The following is a 21,871-nucleotide window of genomic DNA, read 5'->3' on the forward strand; positions in this document are numbered from 1 at the left end:
AAATATTTATTTCAACAATTTGTTCAAGTCTCAAGTTTCAATATTTGCAAAGATTAAAACATGAGACCGAATAAAGCAGGATCTACCAAAATCAGACAGATAGATCGCCAAAATAATGTTTTCAGTGTTGAAGAGACGTTCTTTCCGACAAAGATAATCGTAATTCACTGAATAATCATTATTATTGGAGTTATTAAACCATTTGTTTTAAGTGGATGATGAATTCTTTAATGAAGACCGACATATGCGGTATGAATGCAAACAAGCGCATTATGGACGGGACGACATGTTTATAGCATGCGAGTCGCGTAATTATGACAATATACATATTGCCCTTTGAAAAGTTCATTGTATCTGTTATTTTTTCAGCTGAAGTAAAAAATGAGCACATAGTTTAAATTCCATGGCTAAGTAGCTGTTAATATTGTCAATATTTTATTATACAATAGATCTTTTATCGGAATATACATGTGTGCCTACCAATAATTGTAATACTTAATCATACAATAACTAATTAGTCAGTACATTATGGTCTATTCGGAAAAATGCTCTGAAATCTATGAACTATAAAACAGGTGCATAATATTCACATACAATCTTAATTGATAGCTTGGCTGTTAGTTGAAACAATACCAACACAGAACGTGCAGGTGTGAGCAGAACGTGCAGATGTGAGCAGAACGTGCAGGTGTGAGCAGAACGTGCAGGTGTGAGCAGAACGTGCAGATGTGAGCAGAACGTGCAGATGTGAGCAGAACGTGCAGGTGTGAGCAGAACGTGCAGATGTGTGACGTGCAGATGTGAGCAGAACGTGCAGATGTGAGCAGAACGTGCAGGTGTGAGCAGAACGTGCAGGTGTGAGCAGAACGTGCAGATGTGAGCAGAACGTGCAGATGTGAGCAGAACGTGCAGATGTGAGCAGAACGTGCAGATGTGAGAAGAACGTGCAGGTGTGAGCAGAACGTGCAGATGTGAGCAGAACGTGCAGATGTGAGCAGAACGTGCAGATGTGAGCAGAACGTGCAGATGTGAGCAGAACGTGCAGATGTGAGCAGAACGTGCAGATGTGAGCAGAACGTGCAGATGTGAGCAGAACGTGCAGGTGTGAGCAGAACGTGCAGATGTGAGCAGAACGTGCAGGTGTGAGCAGAACGTGCAGATGTGAGCAGAACGTGCAGATGTGAGCAGAACGTGCAGGTGTGAGCAGAACGTGCAGGTGTGAGCAGAACGTGCAGATGTGAGCAGAACGTGTAGATGTGAGCAGAACGTGCAGGTGTGAGCAGAACGTGCAGGTGTGAGCAGAACGTGCAGAAGTGAGCAGAACGTGCAGGTGTGAGCAGAACGTGCAGGTGTGAGCAGAACGTGCAGATGTGAGCAGAACGTGCAGATGTGAGCAGAACGTGTAGATGTGAGCAGAACGTGCAGATGTGAGCAGAACGTGCAGATGTGAGCAGAACAGAACGTGCAGATGTGAGCAGAACGTGCAGGTGTGAGCAGAACGTGCAGATGTGAGCAGAACGTGCAGATGTGAGCAGAACGTGCAGATGTGAGCAGAACGTGCAGGATGTGAGCAGAACGTGCAGATGTGAGCAGAACGTGCAGATGTGAGCAGAACGTGCAGGTGTGAGCAGAACGTGCAGATGTGAGCAGAACGTGCAGATGTGAGCAGAACGTGCAGATGTGAGCAGAACGTGCAGGTGTGAGCAGAACGTGCAGATGTGAGCAGAACGTGTAGATGTGAGCAGAACGTGCAGATGTTAGCAGAACGTGCAGATGTGAGCAGAACGTGCAGATGTGAGCAGAACGTGCAGGTGTGAGCAGAACGTGCAGATGTGAGCAGAACGTGCAGGTGTGAGCAGAACGTGCAGATGTGAGCAGAACGTGCAGGTGTGAGCAGAACGTGCAGGTGTGAGCAGAACGTGCAGTGCAGATGTGAGCAGAACGTGCAGGTGTGAGCAGAACGTGCAGATGTGAGCAGAACGTGCAGATGTGAGCAGAACGTGCAGATGTGAGCAGAACGTGCAGGTGTGAGCAGAACGTGCAGGTGTGAGCAGAACGTGCAGATGGTTTAATTTTCAATTTCTCTGACATGGCATATCATCGAACTACGTCGAATTAAGATTTTATTGTATCCAAAATATGACACTTTGTTGCAGCTTTGCTTAGCATTTATGTTTTGAACTGTAAAGTCAGAAACTGTGTTTCAGCTTTGATTGGCATTTATGTTTTGAAATGTAAAGCCAGAAACTCATACAAGACGGCATTGTTTTATGCTGAAAACAAGTACGAAGAACATATGAGTCGTGTTCTGAGGAAACTGGGCATAATGCATGTGCGTTAAGTGTCATCCCAGATTAGCCTGTGCAGTCCGCACAGGCTAATCAGGGACGACACTTTCCGCTTTAAGGACATTTATCGTTTAAATGAGGTCTCTTCTTAGCAAACATCCAATTTAGGCGGAAAGTGTCGTCCCTGATTAGCCTTTTTTGACTGCACAGGCTAATCTGGGACGACACTTTACGCACAACACATATTGTTGACGAGATGTTTTCTATTATTTCGAACATTATATATATATAAAACATGCGATATAAAACTATATTAAACTGTTCACAATGCAATGACAAATCTGTGATTTTAAATGATACATTTAAGTCAATTGGTTTATTTATTTACAGAAATGAAAGCTTGTAACAAACAATCAAAGTACAGATATCCTTAATAAAATATTTACAGAATGCATTAGGTAACATAAATATTGTCTTTACTTGTCTCGAAACGCAAACATTACGAGCTGCATGTCATATTACTAATCCACATACAATAGCAGCTGTAATAGGTATCAAAAAATCAGTAGCAGAAAACAATGCGTTAGAGTGCTCCATTAACTACCGAAATAAATTCTATTTAACGGACCATACTGTCGTAAAGTTGACAAAGCTTGTGACAACTATTGTTCAATGTTTCATACTAAACAAATTGTATATCGTATAGAAGTCGACAATAAAAAGTGGAGCTCGTGAATTAATTAGGAAAACAATTAGCCGTTGTTGAATTTTATTCACTATATACGTTCCACGTCAGTTACACTAAAACGAAATTTGGTTTTGTATCATAATTACGTGCGTTCTGCTTTTGAAAAATTTAGGACAACAAACTTGTCTGATTCTGTCATCAATGCAACGTTTTTAGTGTCGTAGGCACATCTGAATGTTGTTTCAGCGTTTTGGAAATAAAAAAAAACACTATTTAAAATGTATCGTATGGAAATATTAACCGTGTGCAGCTCATAGTGATTAAAATAAATACACTTCGACATATATGAGTGTATGCTATGTAATAAGTACTTCGATGTGATCTGTGTTTGTCTGTGGGAATATAATCAAGGTAAACCGTGTATTGATTTGAATTGTCATTTATAAATCTTAATATTCTAAAATTGTTAGTAAAAATAAGTTATCGTTGAAAACTTTAACTTGATAATTATCTCCGTGTATATATAGAAACAAAGATTTTTAGATCATTTTGTCTTCTATACATTTCTTTTAAATCAACCCAATAAACAAACCTACATGTCTCTGTATCAATATGCTATCTACCTTATGGTTTTCGCTTGTTGTTGTTCTTATTTTGGATAATGATCTCTACGAAAAAAAACACTCATAATATCATCAGTACGCTTTGCATTTCATTTATTTGTGATTCTACTTTATTTTTAATAGTAAATACACAGTCAGTGACGAACATCAGAGTATAGCCCTACCCATCTATAACCGAACAACATTAACGATGACTGTAAAAAGCAATTCGGAGGTCGTGAATCCGGAAGTAATACCCGAAAACCCGCCTTGGACTATGTTCTTTGAAGGCCCACTCTACCAAAAATATGACGAGTTCATGCGTGCAAAAGACTTCTCACAGGTACAGTTTTAATTTTAAAACGTGTATTGTAAAATAAGTGTAAGTAAAAGTACCCGTGGATGAAGGGTTCGTATACGCAGATTGTATTGCATAACAGCCATACTTGCAAACAACATTGAATTTGTATATATATATATAACAATAATAATATTTATTATGTATTGTCCTACAATATATCACCGTTTAAATGCATTTAAATATATGCTTTACCTTACATCAGATTCCCAAATGACGTTTAAATTTGTTTATCGAACCCTGAATTTCGATTTGAGGCCTTTTTCGTTGCGTTGATTTAGAAGATTGATTTCAAATACTGCCATCATAAACCAAGCAAAGGCCATAGCTGCACATGTTTAGCAAACACCTTTGCTCTTAAGGCGCACATAATACGTCCTTACCAAGTAGTAATAAATTAAGTCAATAAGTTACAGACGCATTTGAATAATGCAGACAGTGATTTTGAATGAGATATTGTCCCATTACAATTAGCCTTCATATAAGCCGAATGGATGTGTCAATTACACCTATAACCGACGTTTTTATTACATGAACTGATTCCTTCAAAACCATAGTTCATAACAAGTGCGTTAATAATATGTCACTTTTGATCATCAATAAATTATTTTTGATGCAGGATAATTAATGGAACTGTACTGCTTTACCGACGTCTTCCTTTCAATACCTATTAGGTCAAGTGGTTAACATGAAAATGCTAGTGCTTAAAGTTATTGGTAATTAACTGTTTTCACAGTTAAACATAATAGTGAAACGTATCAATAATTTCACTGTTTCACTGTAATATGACGTTATAACTTAACGCCGTGACGTTATTTTTCACGAAATTCTTCTATTCAACCTATGTTTAATATCTATCAACTGTGGAGAGAAAATACATAACATAGAAAATGAAAAGGCTTTTAATTCGAAAGATTACCTGCTTGAATTTACTCGTAATCATAGTTAATATAAATATGAGTCGTGTTCTGAGAAGACTAGTCTTAAAGCATGTGCGTAAAGTGTCATCCCAGATTGGCCTGTGCAGTTCGCACAGGCTAATCAGGGACGACACTTTTCGCTTTTATGGTATTTTTCGTTTAAAGGAAGTCTCTTCTACACGAAAATCCAGTTAAGGCGGAAAGTGTCGTCCCTGATTAGCCTGTGCGGACTGCACGGGCTAATCTGGGACAGCACTTTACGCACAAGCATTAAGCCCAGTTTTCTCAGTACGCGGCTCATATGATCATTCGGAAGTTAAATCGATAATCTGCCAAAACCAACACATATTATGTACATATCAATGAAATACAATAAAAAAAATAGGATTTGAATTTCATACTTGATATAGCACATATTATCAATACTTGTAAATACATATTTTGAATTAAACAAAAAACGGAAACGCTCTTTCACAAAAAAGTTCAAAAACAAAAATGTACTATAAAATACTATTACCACTAAAGAAACTGTACGCTTTATTACAGGAAATGTGAAACTGCTGAAATTTCATTAATTTCAGGTAAAGTTATCATTTCGAGCTTTGAAAAATCCCATTGTATTATGGTTTTATTTGTCAGTCTTCACGTGTAATTAGGATGCATGCTTTTAGTATCAACATAGTTAGTTTCTTCAGTCGCGCTTTGTTTAAATTGTGATATGGTATTATAATATTGTATGAATATTAAGACTTCTAGTTGCATCAGAAAAGTTGATATTTCATAATACTTTATTCATTTCATCAATCGGTAATTCTATAGGTTTGACAAACATTTCATGAGCCTTTGAGCCTTGTATCTTTCTATTGGTAAAACTGTCATGTGTTAATATACTGTATTTTTGTTATAATATTCCTATATAAGTTATCATATGTACCGCGTAATTCGAAGCTGGGTCTTATATCACGTGCTGACAGCGTAATTTCAGACCAGCCTGTGCATAGGCACAGTCTGGGCAGGAGATACCCTGTCCGTTAACACATTTATGCCTAGCGTCTAGAAAAAAGGCCTTGGCAAACAGCGTAGACCCAGACGAGACGCCGCATGATGCGGCGTCTCATCAGGGTCTGCGCTGTTTGCTTCAAGAAATTTCTGTTAGAAATATTCTAAATATAGAAATAAATATACTAGACATCCCTAATTTTGGTAATAAATTGAACCAATTTAGAATGATGGGAGAGTCCACTAGGCATTAATGGTTTAATGAGGACAACGAAACATTTCAAGCGGACAGAGTAGCTCCTGATTAAACAGCGAGTGCGAAGGCTGGAATGGAGCTACGCAAGCCGCATATTTCAAAAGACCCATATTCGTATAACACATTACGTGGCTCATAAAATACCCGCCGCATTTGTCACCTCAGATCCTACTCTCCAGTAAGCTAAAGCTAGCAAACATGTACAACCAAGAACCAGAAGTTCAAAGTAAAGAACAGAACGACTGGGACCAAGATGGCACGCACGATACTACCATGGAGACGTGAGTTTGCAAAATTACATATACCTACTCAAAATTTGCTAAGGATCACTTTTCATACTATGTGTGATTTGAAGTTAACCCCTAGCTAGATTCAGCCAGCGTCACGCATCAATGATAAATCAATACATCAAAGTAAAATCAAAACACACATTCTTACTATCAAAACCTGCAAAATAAAAATTTAAATTAAATTAAATTAAATTGAAGATAATTGAAAATAAAAAGTGATCCATAGAAACTTTTGAGTAGTATATGTGCGAACTAAACAAACAGAATAACATGCAAAAATGCAATTTAATTCCATTATTCGTTGTTGCACGTTTCGTGCCAGACGTATATAAACTTTGTCATCATCGTCATGCTTGCATTTACCTTTCCTACATTGCAAAGCGTAATTAATTTATGAATAATATTAAACTCTTAATTATCGTTTTGTCGGGAAGCATTTCGATTGACCGTTGTTTTGTTAAATTCGTTGAGGATTTCTAGTATAAATATTTTAAGTATTCATCATTCATTAATTCATAAGAATAAAACAGTGATCGTTTATTAAATAGAAATGGTCGACACTTGAGTAATCATTTTTTTCAGTTCAGCATAACTGCCGTGTTTTATCATGTTCATTATTTTCACATTGCTAGATACCAACACGTGCCTATTGACTACCACGTGCTGACACCGGAAGAGAGAAAGCGCCGAACGCGCCGGACACGTGCCTTTATCTTGATCGCAATCCTCATCATGGCGGCACTCGCCCTAGGCACAGCCCTGGTTATCCATTATGCCATTATCCCGACAGAAAACAGAACGCGTAAGTCGAATAATAAATACCGGTGGATTTGCTCGTTATTTCAGTTTAGTTCGAATTTATATTTTTTTTAGTGTAAGAAAAAGTGTTCTATTTAGTTGTCATTATAGCGCCATGCCATTTGTTTCAATTTATTTCAATTTATAAAATCCTAGCACTTTAACTTAATTTTTCAGTTATCGTGTAGGATATTTTTAAATAAACTCAAGCTATTCTTAAAAATACATTTTAATGACCTATTCCTCAAAGAGTAAACACATGGGCGAATCGAAATATATTTTATAAAAACAAAACCTTCCTTAAAACAAAAACGTTGTATAACAACAATTTTATAAGATAAAGACTTCATAATGCTTTCATGTTTGATGAAATTATCAGCATACACATGTTTGTCTTTTCAGATGAGGACCCCATTGGTCACGTGAATATATCTTTCAACAATGAAAACAAAACTGATACATTACTAGGTGGTTATATTTTGTTGCAGAATACGCGATTCATTCGACAAAAAGAAATAATTTATATAAAAAATACTACGGGTTTTATTGATATACATGTCTTAACTATATAACTTGTTTGTAATGTGCAAACATAACCTCGCCGTTCCGTTGAACTGATTTTTACGTGAATACCCGTCATTAATATAACTGTACGATCATTACAACAGCGCTCTTACATGTTTCACACTATCTGTTTTCTGGTCTGTTGCCCGCCTCCTGTAAATTCACTCAAAGTTATCAAACATTGTATTGTCCTTTTTAAAAAAGGTACTGACGAAGTCGAGTCCCAGTTAAACGTCTTAGAAAAAAATGTCATCGCCAAGGGTGCTACGCCACGTGATCGGGGCCAGGTGATCAATCCACACAGCAGGATATTTCCGGACTCGTTCTACATTACAACATGTGAGTGTCCCTCTTCCATACATCTGAGTAAAATAAAATAGCGAGCTATCAAATTTAAACAAACACGCATGACTTAATTAGGTATTTACTTAAATATATTAATTTTGCAAATAGGTCGCCCACTCTTGTCGTCTTAAACGGATGTATTACTCATTTATCTACGTACTTTCATGTTATTGCAGCTTCTACCATCACTACGCAGATGAAAAACACATCAGTTAAGAGTGCCGCCATCAAAACAAAAGTCCGAACATCGACTGCATACGTACGCAAGACCTCAAAATTGCACCCAACCACTACTGACACCCTTACAACAACGCAATCCAGCCCAACTCCAACGATGGATCCATTTGAATTCTTCGCACAGGACATGAAGACCGCTGCTTCTTTTCAATCACAGAATTCAACGCATTCCTCGTCTACATTTTCTACTGATGGGAATGTTGTCCCTGTGAATGACGTTACGAAAAAGGTACCAACATTAAGCAACAGTAACAAAGTATCTGCACGTGTTACCACAACTGTTAGCGGAAGAAAAAATGGCCTTTCAACAACAATGAGCTCAGAAATAAGATCAAGTATTACGAATGCTGCTGCAGCGTTGGTAACAACTCCTCGACCGTTGCTTGCACAAACATTAACGGCGACAACTTCTGTAAACCATCACGCAACGTTTGAAAAGAAGACGCCCGGGACTAGTCAAGCTACAACAAGCTCAGAAATCTGGGAATTCTTCACAGATACTGAGGCTTTAATTACAACGTCTGAACCGTTGCGTGTAAGTGAATCGACGCATAAACCTACCTCAGACCAAAAAACAGACTCTACAATTAATCAAACGTCAAATAGAACTATAACGGAACAGCCTTCAGGTTCGAGAAGCATATTAACAACACCAACAAAAGCTGCAGCGTTGCCAACAACTTCTCAATTGTTGCCTGCACATAAATCAACAATGACAAATGCTTTAATACATCAGACGACGTTTAATAAGACAACTTCTGTGAATATCCACTCTGCAACATCCTCAGAAAGCTGGTCATCGTATACAGATAGTTTATCGACGCTCAAACCTACAATAAGCCAAATAACCGATTTTACATATATTCAAACAACGCCCAAAAGTATAATCACGACACCATCAGCTTCGAGTACCGGTAGATTAACACTTCCGACAACAACAGTAGCTGCCAAGCATCAGGTTAATCTAACTGTTACCACGGAACCCGTTAAACAAAATGTAACATCGACTCCTGTCTTTACAAATGGAAACCAACGTCAAACGGACGGACTTGTTTTATCAAAACAAAACTCACCGGTTACAGAAAGTAACGTTGAAGTGACGACGAACTTACCGTCTCTAGCGGTTGATACAACAAAGATTGTCCAAAGCATTGTTACAGGTGTTACAACAGAATCGAATAAAGAACGCTTAGTGTCTACAACTGCTTTACCGGACAATTATAGTAAGTCAGGCTAAATAGCTCTTGACGTAGTGGTGATTATAGCCTTGTTGGGTTGCTTATTAATTGCATTTATAGTATGTGTAATGTCTTTACTTTAATTACTTGACATTGGAATTAATTTTGGAATTGTATTATGGAATAAATATCACAAAAGTGCGAATATCACTTTTAATAAATACTATGATATTGTAATACACATTTTATTTGAAGGATAAACGTCAGGAAAAAAGTATATTCAAATGATTCAGATATAATGATATTCATATTTTCGTGTAGTGTTTATAATTGTATTAATACGATTTTTAATCTATGCCAGATGTGCGTATTCTTAGATACGAACATGCTTTTCGCGGTTAATATTTTCCTTATAAGAAATGCCATACATTTACAAATGAACGTATGCATTGCATTGCACGCTTGCTGGCTTGTTTTCACAACGACACTTTACTTGTTACACGCAACCAAGGAAAACAGCGCACAAAATAACATTTCAAATAGCGGGTTATGCTTTTAGATGTGTATACTCGTGTAAACATATTACCATAAAAAGTTAAAACTTACTTGTAAAAGTCATTCAGTTGTAAATACTACTATGCCTTCTTATATTTGTATTAAAAAAACTATATGCCATTGGTGTATAATTCACCTATAAATATTAAGGCTTATTAAATTGTATATATATTCATTTGCTGAGTTGCTTTGTATATTTGCCAAGGTTCACATATTTTCACTTATTAATAAATTCAATAAACACACAGATTCAATCACCATAATAAGTATAGTATGTTTACTACTAACACCATATTATAATATGTTATTTGAAACAGTTTTGGTATTTAACACATGCCATTTATGTGAAAAGGGTATGACTACAATATGAATATAAAACAAAATGCCAAAAGGTAATATGTTTGTTTCCAATAAAAATCTTTAAAATGTAGGGCAGATGGGTCGGTCGGACTCTTCTGTTTAATCTTGTTTTACAATAGTATTAAAGATGTTCCTTGACCCCTTATCCTTTAAAATAAATACTGAAACATATTTTTTTGGAAAAGTAATTTTTGCGCTTTAGGTTCAGCTTAAAACATGAGTATTCTTAAGGTTAGTAGAAACAAACAGATTGTTTACGCCTTGTTATAGATTCCGTAAACATGGACGATATCACCACATATACGTTTGAAACATCTGAGATTCAATGTCAAGTTAAATATGCTATAAACTGGACATCGCTATCCATACAAGCAAAAGCTGAATTTAGGCCTCTGACGGTGACACTCGATTCGTCGGGGTCTATCACGTGGTCTCAGCAAACGTCTAGACATGACGTCACATATGACATCATCGACAATGGAAAAGGACTGGGCGATGACGTCATCATACGTTTGATTTTGAAAGAAACACAGTGCACCGACGGCAACACATTCATGTGCTATTTAAAGTCGCCGTTAAAGGAAGATCAAACACACAGCATAATGGTCGTTGTAGGTAAATTATTTATGATGTTTATTTAGTGTTTTCTACTCTTTGAAGTTGTTCTGTTTCAATAATTGAAGATTATTAAAATAGCATCAAAAGACATACAGGTAAAACTTAATTTTGAAACACTTTGTGAGAATGGTGATAATCAAATTAAACAAAATATTTTGAATTAAAATTGACCGTCTGATTATTTGCCTCTTTAGTCGATGTAAGCTTCAGTTTATAATAATACTATAAAACTCGTTTATAAACGAAGCCGATTCTTAAAAAAATGCCTGAACATAATTGCTTTTTAAACCGATACTTTTTACATTAAACTTCCGGTAAATATGTAAACATGCGTCGTGAAGTAAAATATTAATCAATGATTTGATAATTATGAAATAAATTTGTTTCGGTCTCCAGGAAAACCGGATGGTAAGGTCAAGCTGACATTGGGCCCTGCAGTGGTGGAGGACCGGGCTCTGCGCATCACTGCATCCTGGCAGGGCGGATTTCCGGTGCCTTGGACCAACATGTCCTGGATGGCAATTGATATGGATAACAAGACGTATGTCGAGCTTATTGTTTATTGATGAAACACAAGAAAACAACATAATAACCATTAAAAGCTATACGTATTTACGGCTAAAATATTCCGCCGTTTAATCGGTCAAATAGCAACGATGATTGGTGGTAATTCATTTCATAGTTTCTCTTGTGATATTGTATGATTCCATTGTTGTTAATCGAATAGTATTAGTAACACTGTTCGTAACTGAGGGTGTATATCCAATACACCATCAGTTACTAACGCTCGATTGGTCATTGTCGGCTCGGGTACTACTTACATATACCCCGGGTACTGTTAAGTATACTTACATGTACCCCGGGTACGGTAAATATAGTAAAACGTTCCCGGTAATTTTTCACGCTAAATCGGTCTGTGTCGGTATTTTTTGAAATTAATTATGTTCACATTTATGTCAATTTTCTGTTAAATGGCCTCTATATTATCGAAAATCATACGCAAAAAGCATGTTGATGCAGTATTAAAAAAACGAAGTTTGTTAAAGATAAACAATATCGTTTTACGTTAATCGGTAGCGCGTTTTACGACATAGGATTTTGGGTGGGAATACAACTCGGATACAGTCTAATATAGACCGGGTACGTGTAAGTATATTACCGTACCCGGGGTGCAAATAAGTATACTTAAGAGTACCCGGTGTACATGTAAGTAGTACCCGAGCCGACAATGACCAATCGAGCGTTACGAACTGTGTAACGATTTTATCTCAACCGACTACTCTATTACTCGGGGTGTATGGAAATTACTCGCGGTGTATGGAAAATACACCATGGGCACGTGACCGCTCCTAGCCAATCGGATTGGTCATTTTTGTATAAGGTGAGACATATCGATTTATTTACACTTTATTTACGTGCTTACCATGTGTGTAGTAAAGTTTACATTCGTTTCGCCACAAGCGCTTTTGAAACCTGATAAAACGTGTGTATTACACAGGGGAAAAAAATTATTCGGAGTAGGAATAAAATTATGTTCGGTCGATAGGAAGAAACAAAATTGCAAGTTTAAGCCATATATACGTTCATACAATGTCTTTTCCGTCCGAATTCTCAATATTTTAAGAATAACAAATAACCCCTAAATGATGGCATGAACTCGGGTGATGATATCCTAACACTGCAGTATGCACAGTATGGCTCAAAATCTGTATGATACATAAATCAAAGGATTTATTGCAGAATTATATAGGTTTACACAAAATATGTTAAAATCACGTCAAAAGAAAGCAGTTTTATCAGTCAATGTTAGAGGTAGTCAAGATTTCTCGGAATCATCTATAAAGTCACAATTTGATGTAAAATAAAATAAGATGCAATAAAACAACAAAACAAACAATTTGAACCTAGATGTAATATATTTTAGAAACAAAAGCAACACAGAAAGCAAAACACATATTTTAAAAATATTAAGCGCAAGTGATCATGATTATTAACGCGTCGAACGTCAACAATCATTATCGTTCTCGCTAAAAATGCAGTGTCGTAGTGATTATATTGCACTGTTTCTTTTAAAATGCGGACGTAAAATTTTGATAAACCGAAAAACAAGATCCTGTCGTTTTGTTGTGTAATATATCATGCTCGGAACGAATAATAAACCGGGGTTGGGTCGAATAAAGAAGGCTAGAATCAGGAAATATGGCAGTTCTAACACAATACTTACATTTTCATATTTGTCAATTATTTATCAAAAGATAACCGTTAAATCAGGTATATTAGCAAATACAGCATGTTGTTTTTTTAATTCCATTTTTTATTTCCTTCGTAAACATAATACACCTAGCATATAACATAATACATTATATGTCAAATATACACACAATTAGTATGTATGTTTTTCACAATGTAATACTATATATTGGTACATAGCATTTTTGAAGACTATGATTGTTGTAGATAAAGCATGTTACATATTACTAGAAATACATACATTAAGCAAAATGTTTCACAGAGTTTTTTTATATTCTTGTGATACATAGTGTCTTTGAAGACAATAGTTGGTGCGAAATGAATATGTTTGAATTAGTTTCATGAACGTTTCTATACTAATATATATATATATATATATATATATATATATATATATATAGCAATAAAATAAACCCAGAACAAACGCAAAATGACAAAAAAATACCTATCAGAGTATGAATGCGCTAAAGCACTGCTTGACAATAAAAACAATAAAAGTCCAGGATCAGATGGCATATCTGCAGAATTTTACAAAATATTTTGGAATGATATTAAGCATTATGTCGTTAATTCTCTTATTTTTTAGACACCAATAACCTTACAGAATTGCAAAAACAAAGCATAATTACTTTACTACCTAAGACCGGAAAGGACACCCTTTTGATCGATAACTGGAAGCCAATCTCAGCATTGCGTTAGAAAAAGATGAAATATTTGTACAAAAACAACTTATCTGAAATACTTCATTTATAAAAAACGAAAATAAAACTTTCTTTATAAAAACTTGGTTCGACAGAGGTATTCAATTTATTGAACATATATATGATTTTAGGAAAAGATCTTTTTACAGTTTTCAAGATATAATAAACCTTTATGAAATACATCATGTTTATATTATTGGATATTGGCGAATAAAAAGCATACAACAAAATTATCTTAAATAAATGTATTTCAATTAATTTTGGATTATATGAATTTTATTTTATGCTTTCCGGTGGTTTATAGAGAAATATCAGTGAATTAAAACTAATAATTTCACTGTTTCAAACAGTGAAAATTAACAGTATACAGTTATTTCATGGATGCGCGGTGAACAGTCAAAATTGTTGTCCCAAGGTATCAGGGATGACTTTGGAACTGTTGCCCGAGGCCGATAGGCCGAGGGCAACAGTTCCAAATCTCAGCCCTGATACCGAGGGACAACAGTTTTGACTGTTCACCAAGCATCCATGTAATAATTGTTTTATTACCTGATAAAATTTCCAACATAGAAAAAAGAGCAAACTAAATATGTATTTACACACAACAGCAATCGATAATATAGATAATTTTGATTGTTTATCTGCGAAGTGACGTCATATTTTCGAGGAAATGACGTCATTATTCCAGCGGGCAACAGTATACACTTATTTCATGTATGCGCGGTGAACAGTCAAAACTGTTTCCCAAGGTATCAGGGATGACCTTGGTACTGTTGCCCGAGGCCGATAGGCCGAGGGCAACAGTATATAAATATTACATGGCTGACAGGGTGTTCGCCTCGGTTGACAGTATTTCCTCAAGTTGACAAATTTACTGTCACCCTGTCAGACATGTAATATTTATTTTATTATACCGAATAAACAATTCAAACATTAACAATTTATATGAACCATGAACAATTTTAATATTCAATAATTGAATTTAATTTCAACACTGAACAACCATTAATATGTTGAGTGGTTCAGATTTACGGGCAGAGCAAAATGAACTACGCTTTATTCGGCACCGACCTAGTAATCAATTTATCCCATCAATTTTCTTAGTCGTCAATTATTTCTTTAAACATATATTACAGGACCAGCTTTCCGTATTTTATTTTCATAACTTGATTACGCAATTTATGACGTACTTGTGTGACGTCATTTCGGTGACGAAACATTTTGGGACAACAATATGGACGTGGTGGTTTTTTTAACAGTAAAATATTTGTTTAAAGCATCGAACGAATCCAAAACGTATTTCGGAGTGTGTGTTTGTCATGCATAACACCTTAAGAACAGACACTGGAAGTGAATATCGTTGTAACTTTATTGTTATTAGCATTGGATTAAAGTTGCTTTTGAGGTAAGCGTGTCGTTTATACTAAATTGATTTTCTTTTTGACTCCTGTCAAAGCTTAAATAATGGCATTAATCTATTCTACAGCACAGTTTCAGCTGCAATCGATATTTTAATTATCCAAATACAACGGACACGCAAAACTGCGTACTGCGCATGCGCGAATGGGACAGTATAATTTTCGAACATTCCGCACGTGATTGCTAAGGCAGCGGGATACAGTTTTTTTTTGTCAGTAATTTTTTCCGCTGGTGGCACGTTATTGCTATGGCAGCGGGATAAGTATATTTTGGACAGTAAATTTATTCCCGCTGGGTCTGACAGTATTTCTATGTCACGATGGCCTATGGGAGTTTAGCATTGTAAATAAAAGTGAGGTATAATAATTCCAAATGTCAGCCCTGATACCGAGGGACAACAGTTTTGACTGTTCACCAAGCATCCATGAAATAAGTGCTTTATTACCTGATCAAATTTCCAACATAGAAATAACAGCAAAGTAAATTTTTATTTACACACAACAGTAATCGATAAAATAAATAATTTTGATTATTACCTGATGTCTTATATAAATGATAATTAATTATTTTTTGCTATTTCCTCGTCGAAAAAGAAATTTGCAATGTTTTAAACTGTTACCGGTGAATATCGAACTGTTGACCGGTCAACAGTTTGAACTGTTGCCCGCTGGAATAATGACGTCATGTCGTCGAAAAAATGACGTCATTTTACAGCTAAACAGTCAAAATTATTTATAAACTGTTGACCGGTCAACAGTTCGATATTCACTGGTACCAGTTTAAAACATTGCAAATTTCTTTTTCGACGAAGACATAGCAAAAAATAATTAATTATCATTTATATAAGACATCAGGTAATAATTCAAACTGTTGACCGGTCAACAGTTCGATATTCACTGGTACCAGTTTAAAACATTGCAAATTTATTTTTCGACGAGGAAATAGCAAAACATAGTTAATTATCATTTATATAAGGCATCAGGTAATAATGAACATTTTCGATGTTTTTCACTGTTTACTGTGAAATGACGTCATTTTTACGAAATGACGTCATTACCACAGCGAAATTCTTTATTTAACCTCTTTAACAATGTATATACAAGGTGAAAAAAGCATAAAATAAAAAGAAAATGTGTTGGATTCTGTGGAATATCGATTTTAATTCACTCGTGATCACAGATAATATATATTTTCACTCATGGCTGCGCCATAATACTGGACCGAATTATCATTAAACAATCACACATTTAATTCATCGTGAACCCATATTTCTTATGAATTCTTGTTGAAAGTTTGTTATATACTTACCCGTTTAACTACCGCAGGCTACTCAGGTTTGCAGGGCGTTGCTAAACACGCAAATGCAATGCTTTCTATGTAACAATGTAAAAAATGGGTTTAAATAAAAACATGTAATTTCATGACGGTATATTTGGAAGATTGTAGGCAATAATTGAATTATACATGTGTTGCGTTAGAAGTGCTATTGAGAGTAGAAATGATGTTATATACTGGACCGATTATTACACGTGGTTATTTAATTGTTCTAGATATGACCTATCGGTGTACGGACAATACACGGATTATGAGCTGACAAAAGATGACCGAAAGTGCCAGACATTCATGCAGGTAAGCGCTCTCATATTTTTAGAACATAAACGGTTTAAGCAGGCTTTGATTCATTTTCCTACGAACGCTGCATTTAATTAGTCCTTTGAGGCGAATGTCAAAGCAGCTAGTAGAGGACAAATAACAAAACATTACCTGAATGCAAACACACAATTTAACAAGAGCACCGCCTAGCGGGTGCAGCCTGCTCATATATATTTTTCCTTTTAAAGGTGAAGGGACCTATCTCAATACTTTAATCAAAAATGGGGGAGGGGTGGGTCTGGAGAGGGGTGTATAGTGTGGGGGTGTTGTCATTTATTACATTATCTTTCAAAAATGAAAAAAATGGGGGCGGCATTATTGGGTGGGACAGTCTTTCAAAACTAAAATAATAAAAATAAAGATTTGTGTTTTGTTAACCATGTTTCCAAACAAAATGGGGGGGGGGGGGGTCGGGGTTGAAAGAGGGGGTCTAATGTGTGGCTGTGGTCATTTATTTGATGATCTTTCAAAAATAAGAAAAAAATGGGGGAAAAAATATTATGTTTTTTTTTTTTGGGGGGGGGGGGGATTCTGGGATGGGGCGTGGGGATGGTTTGGGTGGAGTCAATAGTGGTATGTCAGGTAAGTGTTGTTTTGTCAAAGTATGAATCAAATCTGATAATTAATAAAGAAGGTATGGTAACTTTAGCAAACTTTAATACTTTAACCTTGAGAGTCAAGGTCATTTAAAGGTCAAGGTCAAATACAACTTGCCAGGTCTAGAACTCTCAAAATAGTAGGAAAGTATTTGCAGTTTGAAAGCAATAGCCTTGATAATTTAGAAGTAAAGTGGATCTTAACACAAAATTTAACCAAATATTCAAAGTTACTAAGTAAAAAAAGGCAATAATTCTGTCAAAATGCCAGTCAGAGTAACATAACTTTGCCTGCACAGTCCCCTTATGATAGTTGCGTAAGTGTTGCAAATATGAAATAAATAGCTTTGATACTTTAGGAATAAAGTAGACCTAAACACAAAACTTTACCAAATTTTCAATTTTATAAGTATAAAAGGGGCCATAATTCTGTGAAAATGCCAGTCAGAGTTGCATTACTTTGCCTGCACAGTCCTCTTATGATAGTTAGTAAGTGTTGCAAGTATGAAAGCAATAGCTTTGATACTGTAGGAATAAAGTGGACCTAAACACAAAACTTAACCAATTTTTCAATTTTCTAAGTAAAAAAAGGACACCAATTATAGCTATTGGTATAACCGGACCCCCTATGATTCGTTTATTGGTGATTTTGTTATACATGATATCACTTACCATTAATTTACAGCACTCTATCGTCATATTCCCGCGACTTCACCTTAATGCCACCACCGTGATTGTGAAACCTAACTTAAGCATGAAGAAGTATTTCGTTGATAAGGTGATGGAGGATTACCTAGCAACGGTGAAGCCTGGCGTTGAAAGAATTCTCGTTATACCACGTAAGCCAATGTTATTTCTGGAAACATTTTTATGTCAGAATCATCATCTAGAAAGTATTTCTTGTAAACATCCGACAGTCTGTTATTAAAGGCACGAAAACAAAATTTACATGTTGCAAGGACATACAATTAGAAAGTTTTCAGATTTACTGTGAGGAAATGTAATATATCAGCAATCTGTGATCTAGATGTAAAAACTGGAGATACTTCACGGTTAATAATTGGAACAGAATTTCGTCTGCAACAAGTGAGCTATTGAAAACATGCAATTTGTTAACAATTATGTCTATATTCATTGATATGAAATCGGACTAATAATATTCGGTACACTAAGTACACTGTTTTTCTGTACAGGGAAAATACGGGTTGTTCCAAATTATACTGTAAAATTATATATTGATGAAATTACTGCAAGCTAAACCATTGATAAAATTCGTATTCTCTTTTAATTTCATTTCAGTAAGTTATTGCCCGTCAAATGCCAAGGACATGAGTATACCTCATCCTTACACGCCTTGTAACAAGTTTGTCCGATGTCATTCGGGAGACCTCGCCGTGCAGTTGTGTCCAACGGGCACATGCTTTTACGAGCCAACGGGAGAGTGTGTGTCCATTTACCGATGAGACATTGCTTAAATGTTTCGGAGAAAACATGAAGTGACATCTGTTTAATTGTCTGAATGAAGATTACTCCAATTTTCTTTTTAGACATGGTTAAAGTAATATGATGCGACAAGATGACACATGACATTAAAAATTTAAGAGACCACTTAATGTTCTTAGTAGACATTGCTTCAATCGTATTAGGAGATATTACGCACATGAGAGACATGACTTCATTTTTTGATGAGATATGATGCAATTGTTCGATGAGACATGGCTTGATTTTCTGGTGAGACAGGGTATCATTGAGGCTGTATTGCTTCACATTATGAGGATAACTAAAATCATTTACTGAGAGGACATGTCTTCATTTTCCGAGCAGAGTTGACTCCTTCTTTGTGCGAGATACGACTTCGTTTCTCAAAATATATTGCTTCGATTTTCAAACACAATATTAGGTCGTATCTTGTGCTAATGTAAATGGATTCAATGATGTCAGCATTTGATGTGTATGTATCTTTCGAAATGACGGTGATTTAATTAACAATTTATGACATCACAGGAAGACGGCGATCTTTATTAAAACTGTTCAGTCAACTTATGGTTTACCCTTAATTTTATTGAGGCTTTGCTATGCATATCTTAAACTGATTTAACATATTATTAATAAATGCTTGTTTTTTAACTCAATATATGAGTACGTAGCATTAATTGACAAACCAATTTGTTTAGTTGTAAAGTTTGATTTCTTCTAGGTAACAATATACGAGTTGTAACGATCTATGTTGCCTTGAAGTAATAGACAAAGAAAACGTTTTTTATACTATATAATCAACAACATTAAAATGATAGTTATGAACTCATAAATTAAACATTTGATGTGTGCCCTTAAAATTCGATTTTTTTTATTTGGCTGACAACTTGTTAATGAAAACGCTTTAAATGGCTTCAGTTGAAATGAAACATGTTACTAAAGCTGAAACAAACTGAAACAATGCCAAACGAACAGATATATTTGATGCAAAATAGCTATACTACAAAAATCACTTAAAAAATTTAATAAGTCAAGCGGTCTTTATTAAAACTGTTCAGTCAACTGATAGTTTACCTTTAATTAAATTTATGCTTTGCTATGCATGTCTTCAACTGATTTAACATATTATAAGACTGTGCTTGATTAGTTAACCCTATGTGACATTATTTGACTAAACAAGTTGTTAAGTTGTATAGAGTTATTGATTCTAGGTAACAATCTACGAGCTGGTAACGATCTTGGGTGCCTTGGACATAAATAAGTACAAGCAAAACACTTGTAATTGATGCAACTAACCATACGACACTACAAAAAGCACTTCAAAAATATTAAATAGCAAAGCGCAATTTAAAACGTGTTGTAAGCCGAGCGGTTTCGATGACATTGCATTTTATGACCTGCGCGTATTCAGAACTTTGTTTAACTCAACGCATTAGAAAAAGAAGTAAGGATGGTTTCTGTAGCTGTATTTATTCACTAGGGCAACAACAAGTATGATATTTTACTACTTGGACAGGACAGCATTTAAGATGTAATAAGGAGATGGAACCAGTCGCCACTCTTTAGTTACCGGTATTCTTAATAGTCAATTTAATGAAGATTCAAAACGTAATTTCTATAAAGTCAGATGTAGACTTATTTAACATAGGATAGCGTAAGTGAGTTGTATATTTTAGTTTATACCTTTGTTTTACCTTTATACCTTTGTTGTTGCCTTTAACATCTTTAAAACGGTTCTGTTAACTCAAGTTACGAGCCAAGTAACGACTGATTGATCCAAGTAACGCCTGACTTAATCACAACAGACAGCTCTATTTATAGGCAGTTGCTGAGGCTGGGCGTTGCTGGCGACCAATCAGAACCAGACTTTCATGAAAGTATTGAACTGCGTCAAATGGTTTTATAATAATTAACATTTGCATAAACAGCATTGCAAGTCTTACAAGAAAGCATCACATCATCACCATACAATGCTTTCACAACATTTCTCAAGCATAATGATAATATTTAGTCTTACACACAGTGAAAGCGATGCGAAAGCATTGCGCAAAAATACTTTAAATAGTTCCCTACCAGTAAACAAGTCATAATACTACACATAAAACATTGAGAAAACACATATCCTCGATTAGATATAAACTATCCGAGTAGAATTATTTTGCGACTTATGACCTTCAACATTGCAAATGGCGGACGTATTGTAACATTCAACCCGCGTTCAATTCAAAGCTGGCGATTCAAATTACAAGTAATGGAGATTCAAATAATGGAGAAAGCATTAACTGGATTTAACCAACATTTGATAAGGTTTGTTAAACAAGCTACAACAAGGGAAATTTGGAGTATTAAAGTTAAACAGGTAAGGCATTCTTAAGTGTACATATTTCGGACATGCATAGTACTCGGATAACAGGTATTACAGGGTATTACAGTGTACTTGAAACAGTAATGGAAGGCACAGCACAACTTAGTGAAGGTACTTTAAACATTTATGATAGTAAAGGCCGAACTGAATCATGGAAATTGAAACAAGGGAAACGGTTATGATAGGCACAACACAACTTAGTAAATACTGAGACATTATGATAGGCATAACAGAACTGAGTATAGACTGAAACAAGTATGATAGGCACAACACAACTGAGTAAAGGCACTTGGAAAAGATAGGATATCAAAAGCTTAACTGATCAGTTACTTTTCAAACACTATTGATAGGTCCA

General features: G+C 35.5%; 1 protein-coding gene across 1 annotated transcript; it reads left to right on the top strand.

Moving 5' to 3' along the window:
* The first annotated feature begins 10,719 nt into the window (after positions 1 to 10,719).
* Positions 10,720 to 19,714, top strand: LOC127835516 (uncharacterized). Its single transcript, XM_052361955.1, has 5 exons — positions 10,720 to 11,053; positions 11,453 to 11,597; positions 16,977 to 17,055; positions 18,361 to 18,514; positions 18,975 to 19,714. The coding sequence occupies exons 1-5, from the start codon at positions 10,720 to 10,722 to the stop codon at positions 19,136 to 19,138; spliced, it is 876 nt and encodes a 291-aa protein (XP_052217915.1). The 3' UTR covers positions 19,139 to 19,714.
* Positions 19,715 to 21,871: the final 2,157 nt, after the last annotated feature.

The sequence above is a fragment of the Dreissena polymorpha genome, chromosome 6 (genome assembly GCF_020536995.1).
Source record: "Dreissena polymorpha isolate Duluth1 chromosome 6, UMN_Dpol_1.0, whole genome shotgun sequence".
Lineage (NCBI taxonomy): Eukaryota > Metazoa > Mollusca > Bivalvia > Myida > Dreissenidae > Dreissena > Dreissena polymorpha.